At 42.5% G+C, this 12,269-nt stretch overlaps 1 protein-coding gene across 3 annotated transcripts in view; it reads right to left on the bottom strand.

Moving 5' to 3' along the window:
* TTC39B (tetratricopeptide repeat domain 39B) overlaps positions 1-12,269 on the bottom strand; it is a 134,669-nt gene that overhangs the window by 52,743 nt on the left and 69,657 nt on the right. For 2 of the 3 annotated variants that reach the window (XM_061199067.1, XM_061199068.1), the window contains one exon: positions 2,261-2,371. The exons of the other annotated variant lie outside the window; for it this stretch is intronic. In XM_061199067.1, the coding sequence (XP_061055050.1) occupies positions 2,261-2,371 (111 nt within the window). The remainder of the gene's footprint in view (positions 1-2,260; positions 2,372-12,269) is intronic. 3 annotated transcript variants of the gene reach the window in all.

Here is a 12,269-nt window from a genome sequence, read left to right on the forward strand (position 1 = left end):
TAAAGAAAAAAAAAAAGGAATAACAGGAGCCCAAAGTGAATCAGCAATTGTGGTTTCAAACCTCACATTTAAAAAAAAATTTTTTTTTATTGAAGTGTAGTTGATTTACAATGTTGTATAAACCCCACATTTTAAACCAAAAGCTTCTCCAAGGGGAAAAAAAAGTATTCAAGTGGGAAAAACGTTATGTTTAACAGTGAAACCTGCATAAAGATCAGAGAATATAAAACTTGACTAAGTGTAAGACTGTCATTTATTTTCATTCCATATTATGACCAGCTGGGTGTCAGTGGAGGAGAAAAAACGGAGACTTTTTGAATAAAAAACAAAGGAGACAGGCAAGCAGATTGAGACAGGAGAGACAAGGAGAGAACAAGAGGCAGAGAGAGAAAGAGAGGAAGGGAGAGAGGAAGACAGAGGGATATAGAGACAGAAGATGAAGAGACAGACAGAGAGAGAGGTCTGAAGGACTAAGAAGGACAGAAGGAAAAAGGCAGGTACAGGCAAGGCAGAGCAGCGGTCCCCAACCTTTTTGGCACCAAGGACCAGTTTCGTGGAAGACAATTTTTCCACGAACAAGAGGGGTTGGGGTGGGGGGATTTCTGGATGATTCAAGTGCATTGATTTATTATGGTCTCTGTGCAAACCTCTCTGCTAATGACAATCTGTATTTGCAGCCACTCCCCAGTGCTAGCATCACCGCCTCAGCTCCACCTCAGATCATCAGGCATTAGATTCTCATAAGGAGCGTGCAACCTAGATCTCTTGCATGCTCAGTTCACAGTAGGGTTCGCCTCCTATGAGAATCTAATGCCCCCACTGACCTGACAGGAAGCGGAGCTCAGGCGGTAATGCGAGCAATGGGGAGCGGCTGTAAATACAGATGAAGCTTCACTCACTCGCCCGCCACTCACCTCCTGCTGTGTGGCCCAGTTCCTAACACGCCACGGACCAGTACCCATCTGTGGCCCGGGAGTTGGGAACCCCTGAGGTAGAGGATGCGAGACAAGCATTGGGTGGAGACAGCCCTGGGCAATTTCCGTAGGCCAGGGACTTCACTATCTATTTTATCATCTGTTCTTAACCTCTGAAATGCTAATTGGTCACAGCTCTTCTAAGTCTTAGAATTACCAAAGCCTCAGTAGGCACATGAATTTCTAAGATTCAAAGTCAATGACCAGAGTCACATCACCCTGCTCACCCTACGGACTCCTCAAAGGAATGAGAGTCCCACTCTGTGCCCACGTAACTGTCTTGAAATTATTATCTGAGGTCTAAGCTTCATCCAAGTAAGACACTGTGTTTGGAGGCACAAGGTAAGATTATTCCTGCCGAGCTCTAGTCACACTGTACAGGTGGACACTAGGGTCAAAGTGAGGCCTAGTAAGAAGGCTAAGCAGAGGTTTTGCTGCCACATCATCAGAATTAACAGGTACTATTAATTGAAATGAAACTGCCTAAGTGATTTATCACATAAATAGGGAGTCCCAGTAAGATTTTTATCATCTTAAATTTCTTTTGAGCATCTGAGATTACCATATTTTAGTTCTTCCCACACCCATTTCTTTTATTTATTTATTTATTTTATTTATTTATTCTTGGCTGCATTGGGTCTCCGTTGCTGTGCACGGGCTTATCTCTAGTTGTGGTAAGCAGGGGCTACTCTTTGTTGCGGTGTGCATGCCTCTCATTGTAGTGGCTTCTCTTGTTGCAGAGCACAGGCTCTAGGCGCACAGACTCAGTAGTTGTGGCTCCCAGGCCCTAGAGCGCAGGCTCAGTAGTTGTGGCTCACAGGTTTATTTGCTCCGCGGCATGTGAGATCTTCCCAGACAAGGGATCAAACCCGTGTCCCCTGCATTGGCAGGTGGATTCTTAACCACTGCACCACCAGGGACGTCCACCCATGCCCATTTCAAAAGAAACTTTTCTCAATGATATTTAAGTTTCAGAGGAATATCCATAAAAATATTTCACTGAAGAAAGCCAAATGAAGCTCTATGAAACTAATAAGATGACACTATTTGAACAAGTATAGAAATTAAGATAGGAGAAAGAATCAGAAATGCTCTACTAATTAAAGTTGAAAAGACAGATTTCTTAACTGGATATTAAAACTAATCAACATTTAGGGGTCTCAACCAAATTAGTTTATAAATACTCAGGAGGAAGTGCAGAAAAATTAACTGACAAGAATGACATCAGAGACAGAATCATCAAAAGCATCCAAAAAAATATATTTTATCTAAAAGAAATAAATTACCATGGTCGAAGCAATTCTAAGGCATCTGTAAATTTGTTACTTAGAAATAAGTTCAGTGCCATTGCACATTCTTCCAGGCCACTTCTGAGATCCACCTTGGTTGACAGTGACCTATAGATCAAGAAAAAAATACAAAGAATTTCTACAGCTTTTACTTTTAGCAAGTTGTCACAGGGAGTGTGTGTGTGTGTGTGTGTGTGTGTGTGTGTGCGCGCGCACATGTGTGTACACTTTGGAGACAGAAGGACAGGCTGGAATTCTAACTCTGTCACTTACTAGCTGTGTCTCTAACCTCTGGGAACTTGACTTTCTCATCTGTAAAATGGGAACACCACCAACTACTTCATGGGGCTGCTTTGAAGATGGAACAAACTGACAAATAATGCTCATAGTAGGCACTTAGTAAATGATAGTCCTCCCATCACTCCAAAGACCACAAGTGTAGGAACTACATCTATTCATGAGTGGGAGCAGAGGTTATTTTGTTTTAGTTTGATTATGTAGGGGTAAGAATGTATGTCAGTGGAAAACTGCATTGTCTAAAATCTAAAGAAGATCCTGCCAGGTTATTTGTTTTTGATTCCACAGGAACTATCTTACAGCTCTGTAAATTATACGTCACTGATATCAATACAAAATAACTGTTGTCTATAGACACGTGTTAAAAAAGAGACAACAGGCCCAATCATCAAAAAAATCTACAAACAATAAATGCTGGAGAGGGTGTGGAGAAAAGGGAACCCTCTTGCACTGTTGGTGGGAATGTAAACTGATACAGCCACTATGGAGAACAGTATAGAGGTTCCTTGAAAAACTAAAAATAGAACTACCATACTACCAGCGATCCCACTACTGGGCATAAACCCTGAGAAAACCATAATTCAAAGAGTCATGTACCACAATGTTCGTTGCAGCTCTGTTTACAATAGCCAGGACATGGAAGCAACCTAAGTGTCCATCAACAGATGAATGGATAAAGAAGATGTGGCACATATATACAATGGAATATTACCCAGCCATAAAAAGAAACGAAATTGAGTTATTTGTAGTGAGTTGGATGGACCTAGAGTCTGTCATACAGAGTGAAGTAAGTCAGAAAGAGAAAAACAAATACCATATGCTAACACATATATATGGAATCTAAAAAAAAAAAAAAAAAAAGGTCATGAAGAACCTAGGGGCAAGACAGGAATAAAGACACAGACCTACTAGAGAATGGACTTGAGGATATGGGGCGGGGGAAGGGTAAGCTGGGACGAAGTGAGAGAGTGGCATGGACATATATACACTACCAAACATAAAACAGATAGCTAGTGGGAAGCAGCCGCATAGCACAGGGAGATCAGCTCAGTGCTCTGTGTCCACCTAGAGGAGTGGGATAGGGAGCGTGGGAGGGAGACGCAAGAGGGAGGAGATATGGGGATATATGTATACATATAGCTGATTCACTTTGTTATACAGCAGAAAGTAACACACCATTGTAAAGCAATTATACTCCAATAAAGATGTTAAAAGAGACAACAGGCACAAAATGGAGTCATTTATGCTAAGCCCCACCAGGACTTAAAGCTAACCTAATTACAGTTCCAACCTTCTCCAAGAATGTGACCTGTAACCAGCCAACCTGGAATTTCCTGAACAGCACTTGGAAATCCACTGATAGACCCCTTCCACTCCCCTTAGGAGGGCAACCTAGCCTAAAACAATGCATTCTTTGCTATTAATTTCCTCTTTCCCCTGCTTCTTCTCTGCCTTGAAAAACCTTTCCTTTCCTGCAGCCTGAAGGAGCTCCTTTCTATTGCTAGATGGGATGCTGCCCAATTCACAAAGAGTTTAATAAAGACAATTAGATCTTCAAATTTAGTCAGTTGAACTTGTTATTTAACACATGTGAATTCTGTCCTGGCCTTCAATCGACTTCCCTCCTCCACTGTGGAAGAAGCTAGTTTTGCCTGAATTTGCACATTCATTTCAACATTCCTTTACTCCATATAAATTTGTGCTGTTTTGATATCTCCTTCAAATCTGTTTTAACATCTGCCTAGTTCTCTCCCTGATTAATGAGTTACGTAAAATTTTTAACATCTGTTCATTTTTACTCTGTATGAGTCATGATTTTACCCTTTTTTGAAACTCATGTTAATTATTTATGATTGATAGAAATTCTGCCCTTTAAAATGAGAGCCATCTCTAAAATGTTTTATGTAACAACTTTTAACAAGAAAATATGTCAGTAAGGAAATAAGCAGTACAATGATTCATTTCAAAGTGCTGAAAGTTGAATTTCTGTGCCACCATCCTCTCCATATTCATTTTTTAAGCAGGAAAACAAAAATCCCACTTCAGTTACTCATCTTCCAGAAGTGGGTTCTGAAGGTGCTGCAGGGAACCACCCACCCTCTGCCCCCAGGTCTTCTCATGGCTGATTCCTTCTTGTTATTCAGATATCAGCTCAAAAAGCAGCAACTCAAGACCTGCATCGCTGACCTCAGCCCAACCTCTCTCATTGTTTTGTTTGCTCTATACCACTTATTACCATCCAAAATATCTTGTGCCTATATTTGTGGACCTGTTTGTCTTTGGCTATCTTCCTTCTCTAGGATATAAATGCAAGGAGGTTGTTTTAGTCACTGCTATGCCCCCAGGGCCTTTGGTTGTATCTAGAACATACTACAACGAGCATTGCTGAGTGGCTGGATGGGTTGGGGGGATAGAGTGCTGCTCTGGGTAGAAACAGAATTCCTTATGCCTGGGACCTGAAAGCATCTCTTCTCCAGGGTGGTGCAGAAAGGAGACAAGATCTTGGAAAAGGGGTTAGCTGGAGAGCTCATTTTGTGATGGTTAATTTTATAAGGCAACTTGAAAGGGCTAAGCAATGTCTAGATAGCTGATACAACATTATTTTTGTGTCTGTGAGGGTGTTTCTGGAAGAGATTAGCCTTTGAATTGGTGAAATGAGTAAAGAAGATGGCCTTCCCCAATGTAGGTGGGCATCAGCCAATCCGTTGGGGGCCAGGATAGAACAAAAAGGCAGAGGAAGGGGGAACGTGTGATCTCTTCTCTATTTGAGCTGGGACATCTATCTTCTCCTCTCTTGTGCTTCTGGTTACCGGGCTGTCGGGCTTCAACTGAACTGCACCACTGGCTTTCCTGGTTCTGCAGCTTGCAGACAGCAGACCATGGGACTTCTCGGCTTTGATAATCACGTGAGCCAATTCCCATGACAAATCAATCTCTCTCTCTCTCTCTCTCTCTCTCTCTCTCTCTCGATATATCTCCTATTGGTCTTCTTTCTCTGAAGAACCCTAATACTAACACAGAATTGCTTTGCCCTTAAGTTTCTAGTGAATGAAGAGGTCAAATACGAATGCTAGGAGTTCACAAACCTCTCTCATGAAGATTTTTCACAAGTAAATTGCTTAATACCTTCCATATCAGTCCAGCTCCAAATTTTGTCAGTGTTAGTTCCTGAACATCTCTTGGATTTATCCTATTTCACCTCCACTGCCTGCCAAGTTAGGTGTCATTTGCTGCCTGGTGTCTACAGACACATTTCTCCCCCTACTTCCTCCCCATACCTGCCCCCCCCAATCAAATCTCTACCTAGAATTCATTCAGCTAATATTTATGGAGCTCTGACTACACACCAGGCACTCTTCTAGGTGTTGGGAATACACACTGAGCAGACCCATAGGGTTCCCGGCTGTGGAAGAGCTGGGGAGGGAGGGCAGACTTAAAACAAGGAGACCAGTAACTAAGATCATCTCAGACTGGGATAAGTGGTCTGGGGAAGAAACTGGTTGGGGAAGGGGGTGGGGTGAGGCCCAACATTAATGAGGATGCTCATAGAAAGTTCTTGAAAAGGGTGACATCCAAGTGCTGCAGAATGGAGGCCACCACGAGAATATCTAGGTTGGGGGAGAAGGGAGGTTCTAAGCTGGGAATGCGGTGAGCAAGGCAGAGAGTGGGAGGAAATGAGGACAGAAAGCAGGCAGAAAAGGGAAACCACCATGGACTTTCTTTTGTTTTGTTTTTGTTTTAAATAGCAATGTTATTTTATTTTTTTTAATTAATTAATTTTTTTAACATCTTTATTGGAGTATAATTGCTTTACAATGGTGTGTTAGTTTCTGCTTTATAACAAAGTGAATCAGCTATACATACACATATATCCCCACATCTCCTCCCTCTTGCGTCTCCCTCCCTCCCACCCGAGAGGATGGACTTTATTCTAAGAACAAAAGGAAGTTTTTAGCTCAGCAATCCCCACTCGCTTCCTCATCACCCCTTCCCTTCAGCCATTAGGTTTTCCAGTGTTACCTCTCACCTGTGCTCTTAATTTCCACTCCCACCAGTTCTCTCGGAGTAAAGCTCATCTTTTGTTACCCAGAAATGGGCTGAGAACAAATACCGGTCCCCTTGCCACAGAAACAGCCACCTCTGCATCTCAGCTGGCCACACTGGCACCTGGGTGGATGCACTTGCAAGCCCAGCTCAGAGGGAGAAACAGAAGTGGGCACTCGGCACCTCCGAACACAATGAACTCAACCCTTCTAAGCGTCTTACTAACCTGTTCACGTGAAATTAAGACCCCCTCCCCTCCAGAATACCGGTGCTACCATGTGTTCCACAAAGAATGACCAAGACAGCAAGTGGAATCTCAGCTAGGGTTTCTCACACATGTCTTGGGGTCAGCTGTTCACTCCATTCCCGCTGCCGCCACAGTAACTGAGACTATCACCACTTCAAGCCTGAATTCTGAAACAGTCTCCAAGAATGCCTTCACATTACCAGCTGTCTTAGGCGGCTCTCAAACTTCAGCGTGCATTCAACTCACCAGAGGGCTTGTTAAAAAAATACCACTAGGCCTCACCACCAGAGTTTCTGACTCAGTAGGCCTGGGGTGGGCTCAGCAAGCTCCCAGATAGTACTAATTTTTCTGGACACCACCCTGAGACTATTCTGCCTAAAACAGATGTTCAATCACTGCCCCCTTAGATTAAGGACCTAAAATGGCTGCCACACTTACCACATAAACCCTTCTGCCCAGCCTCATAACACCTGTCCCACCAGCCTAGCGTGATGAGTACGACTATTTAAAAACAGCCAAGGATCTCCAAGAGGCTCATCATCGCGGCCTCCTCCTCCTCAAGCCTGATGTGACAGAATGAAAATTCCTGGGCCGGCAATCAGAAGTCAACATTGCCATTCTCTAGCCTGTGACCTTCAGAAAGTCACTCCACCTCCCTGAGTCCACTGCCTCATCTCTGAGATGCCCTCCCATTTCACAATGTGTGCAGGAGAAACCAAGGCCATGGTCGCTACGAGGGTACTTGGTGAACTGTCAAGGCCTATGCAAATTAACAACCACGTATATATAATTCTCCAGAAGCTGTGCGTGCTCAGCCCTTCCCAGAGGGACTACACACTCATGGTCTCCATCTGTGGGAGCCCCACCCAGGTGCCTCTATTAATATATATCTTCAGTAAATATATATCTTTCTTCCTGTTTCTGAACTAGAAGATATGCTCGTCTAAAGGCAAAATAAGTTTTTTAGTCTTCTACTTTAAAAAGGATGGGCTTCCCTGGTGGTGCAGTGGTTAAGAATCCGCCTGCCAATGCAGGGGACACGGGTTCGAGCCCTGGTCCGGGAAGATCCCACATGTTGCGGAGCAACTAAGCCCATGTGCCACAACTACTGAGCCTGGACTCTAGAGCCCGCGAGCCACAACTACTGACCCCGCGTGCCACAACTACTGAAGCCCATGCGCCTAGAGCCCGTGCTCTGCAACAAGAGAAGCCACCGCAATGAGAAGCCCGTACACCGCAATGAAGAGTAGCCCCCGCTCGCCACAACTAGAGAAAGCCCGCGCGCAGCAATGAAGACCCAACGCAGCCAAAAATAAATAAATAAATTTTAAAAATAAAATAAAATTAAGTAAATAAAAAGGAAAAATATCTAAAATAATAACCTGTTTATGCACTGAAGCAATTGTGGAACACAAGCCAAGTTAGCAATGATGACAGTGGGGAAAGAATAAAATGTCAATATGGAAGATAAAGGAGGAATAAATTATGTTCAGAACATATGAAGCATTATTTGTTACAAAGTTTTTCTTATTAAAACCTTACTGGCTATAAGGGCAAACAGAAGTGAAAACTTAGCCCTTTGGAACATAAAGGTTATATTCCCTATAAGATAATCAACATGTCAGAATTTTATTATTTATGAAGATTTGAGGATGGGGGCAGGAGGGCAGGGAGAAGAGGGCCATTATGGATCAAGCCGGCAGCAGGCAGGCAGGAATTCTGGATTCTTTGCTAAGTGCATCCAGAAAAAGTTTCTACTCCATTCTAGAGCCCAGGAGCCCCTTTGCTTCAAGACCCTCCATCAAAAATTTCTTATTATGTACTAATTCCACTAAAACTGTGGTCCTAGATAACCAGAGCTCAGACTCGCAATGCCATTTTCAGTTATTTACCTGGAGATGTTGTTTCCATCCTCTAAGAACTCACAATTTATACTGATGCTATGTTGGGTAGACAGGTAACTGGTGACTTTTTTTCTCCTCTTTCTATATTATTTAAACTCTGTTCATGTCACTTTTATGACGAAGTTTTGATTTACAAAGATTTTAAAACATAAAAGTAGTGTTATAAAGAAAAAAGTCTTATCTCCACCAATTCCCAGCTCTGAAACCTTGAACAGCCCACCTTACCTCCCTAAGTTTCTGTTTCCTTATCTGTAAGATGGGGATAGTCAAGCCTGCTGTTACTACTTTATAAGGTAGTTATAAAAATCAGGTATGCTCATGGAAATAAAAATATAAGCACTTATATATAATGAGGCATTAGTATAATTATCTAAGAGTGTCAAACTGCCCAGCCTCGCCTGATAAGAACCACATACACACTCATACTTTATGACCTGGCAAAGTTTCTCCACACTTTGCACATAATCTAATGACCCACTATTAACCCTATCTGCTTCATGAGAACTGTTGCTTAAAGGCAGAGAGGGGATTTTTATGATTTGTGTTAAAATGAATAGAAGTCTAAAAAACCAACATATAATAATGCTGTACTTCTAAGTTCCTTGCCTCTTTTACTTGATAAATCAATTATTTAAAATAAGTGCACACCCAATCAAATAGTTAACACTTTTAAATTGTCCAAATGCATCTCTAATACAAACTTATTTTAAATCCACTTCTATGTAATAAAGGCTCAATAGTAATAGGTAAGCATCATGAATGTTGATGGAGCTACCTAGGAAATTCACAGATGAGTTAGAAAGGAAACAACTGTGAGGGAGGAATAGTTCCTCCCACGCCTCAGATTTCCCTGAGGCGGGCCTTGGCTGGATAACACTGCTGGACTCACACCTCTGCATTCCTCTTCTAGGAGAGGAGTTACCTGATTGGGCATACGTGACCTGGCCCTCTTCCTATAGGGAAAGTGGGTACATTATAATCTATACTCTCCGCAGTGCGGTGAGCTAAGAAGGGCAGGCTCTACCCCATCACCCTCACCATCCTCACCATCCTCACCAGGGAAGCTTGCAGTATAGAGCCTAAAGTTCATTCAGAGGTGTGTCAAAAGCCCATTTCTCCAGGCATCTAATCTACATCCTCCAATATAGTCTTTAAGAATAATAAAGCTGAGAGTCTTATCTCTATTGATCTGACCCCTTTACCGATATCTCAACTGGCTCTAGACTTAGGCCAAAAAGAGACAGTTCTTTCAAAGAAAGAACTAAACACTTAAGATTTATAGGCACAGAATGGTAGCAGGGTCAGGGTTTACTCTTCAGAGACCTCTACCAACGTGTGTGGGAGTATTCAGGGTTCTTTCCCAAGCAAATCCAAGATCGCATCTGTACTCAAGAACTCCAGGCCAACATGAGTCAGGCCTATTGATTCAGCTGTGTGGAGCCCAGAGGTTCAGGAGCACGCACGGCTGGACAACCAGACTACAGAGACCCCCAGTACAACTCCTCATTAACTACCCAAGGGAGAGAAGGGACCCAATAAGTTCACAATCTATGGTAGGCTGTGTAGACTTTTAGGCAAGTCACTTAATCTCTCCAACTCTGTTCCCTCATCTATAAAAGGGATATGAGGATATGACAATATCTACTCAACAGGTATTAACATTGCTGTTAGGAAGAGCAACAAAGAAGATATAAGATCAACATGCTCTTAAATAATGCATTTAAAGGAATAGGGAAATATTATTATTTTTTAAAAGAATAAAAGTGCCTGGTCTTTCCTCCTGAATCACATGCTCATGCTTCAGAACCAAACAGGATAGCAGAGTTCTGATCGGGAGCCACCCCTATGTGCCACAGTGCTTCACGTCATGTCTATTTTAGTAGATCTGTTAACTAACAGCAAGGGTGGAGTTTTTTGTTTTAGTTTTTTTTTTTTTTAATGAATTTATTTATTTATTTATCTTTGGCTGAGTTGGGTCTTCGTTGCTGTGCACAGGCTTTCTCTAGTTGTGGCGAGCGGGGGCTACTCTTCGTTGCGGTGCACGGGCTTCTCATTGCGGTGGCTCCTCTTGTTGCGGAGCACAGGCTCTAGGCATGCGGGCTTCAGTAGTTGAGGCTCAAGGGCTCTAGAGCACAGGTTCAGTAGTTGTGGCACATGGGCTTAGTTGCTCCGCGGCATGTGGGATCTTCCCGGACCAGGGCTCGAACCCGTGTCCCCTGCATTGGCAGGCGGATTCTTAACCACTGCGCCACCAGGGAAGCCCAAGAGTGGAGTTTTTAATCAATTGTTCCTAAAAAGCACTTAGTCTACAAAACCAGAACATGATACATCAAATTCCTTTAAATTACCTGTGCTTACTGCCTTTTCCTCCTATCCTGATTTATTAATAAATACAATTATAATAAGCTGCTCTTTAATAGCCCATTGGTATGGTAATAATTTAGCCTTGCCCAATCATCTCTAATAAAACTTATTTTGAAGTGGCTTCTTTTTAGCAAAGATTGCTAAGTCCCCCTGGTTTTTCTTACTAGTGAATGTGCTGGTCAACCATAAACAACGAAGCAGAAGCTCCTTAGGGTAATGCCTAGTGAGTCAGAAAGAAGCAAGAAGAAAGTACAGCAAGAAGGTGAGATGCACACAAAAACCCTGTCTCACCTTGCCTGAACTCAGTCCAGAGGTTTCCTTCTTAAGCTAGGAAGGATTTTTCCAAGAGGAGATGATACACATGTCCTAATAGCATGGGAAATGTACCTAGTACCTAAGACAAAAAGGAGGTCAAAGAAAACTAGGTTGAACTCTATATAATAATGTCTGGGTTAACTATCCTGCATTCCTTTTTTCTTTCATTGTGGTAGCACACACATAATTAAAAATTTACCATCTTAACCATATTTAAGTGTACAGTTTAGTAGTGTTAAGTATATGTACATTGTTGTGCAACTAACCCCCGGATCGTTTTCATCCTGCAAAACTGAAACCCTATACCCTTTAAACAGCAACTCCCTCTATGCTGCATTCTTGACTAAACAATCCAAGAGAGGGTCCCTCCTCTCTCTCACAAGCCTCTAGTCAAAATTTGCCCATAACCTTAATGATTTAGCCATTTGAAAATCTCATCCTACTAAACAGTCTTTAAAACTCAGGCTTCCGGGTGACCAGAACTCCCTGCATAACTCTGGGATTCGCATATGCCAGCTTTCGTCAGGTAATAATTAAAGCTACCAATGGTCTGTGCCCATGCTGAGCTATGATCTAGGTTTGATAAGTGAAGTATTAAAATGTCTGTAACTGGTTTGCTCTCCATTCCTTTAATCCTGAGATGCGATACCTCTGTTCTTCTTCCTGCTTTCGACAAGTTTCTCAAGTAGATCAAGAAGACAAAATATACTTTGTCTTAGAGATTTAAAAGTGGGCAACCTTGTCGTCATTCCATTTCCCACGGAAGGCCAAACAACATGTCTCTCAACTCAAAAAGATATGGTAAGAGCAGGAAATGATGGGAAGGCTTGGGGCC

The sequence above is a fragment of the Eubalaena glacialis genome, chromosome 9, assembly GCF_028564815.1.
Source record: "Eubalaena glacialis isolate mEubGla1 chromosome 9, mEubGla1.1.hap2.+ XY, whole genome shotgun sequence".
NCBI lineage: Eukaryota > Metazoa > Chordata > Mammalia > Artiodactyla > Balaenidae > Eubalaena > Eubalaena glacialis.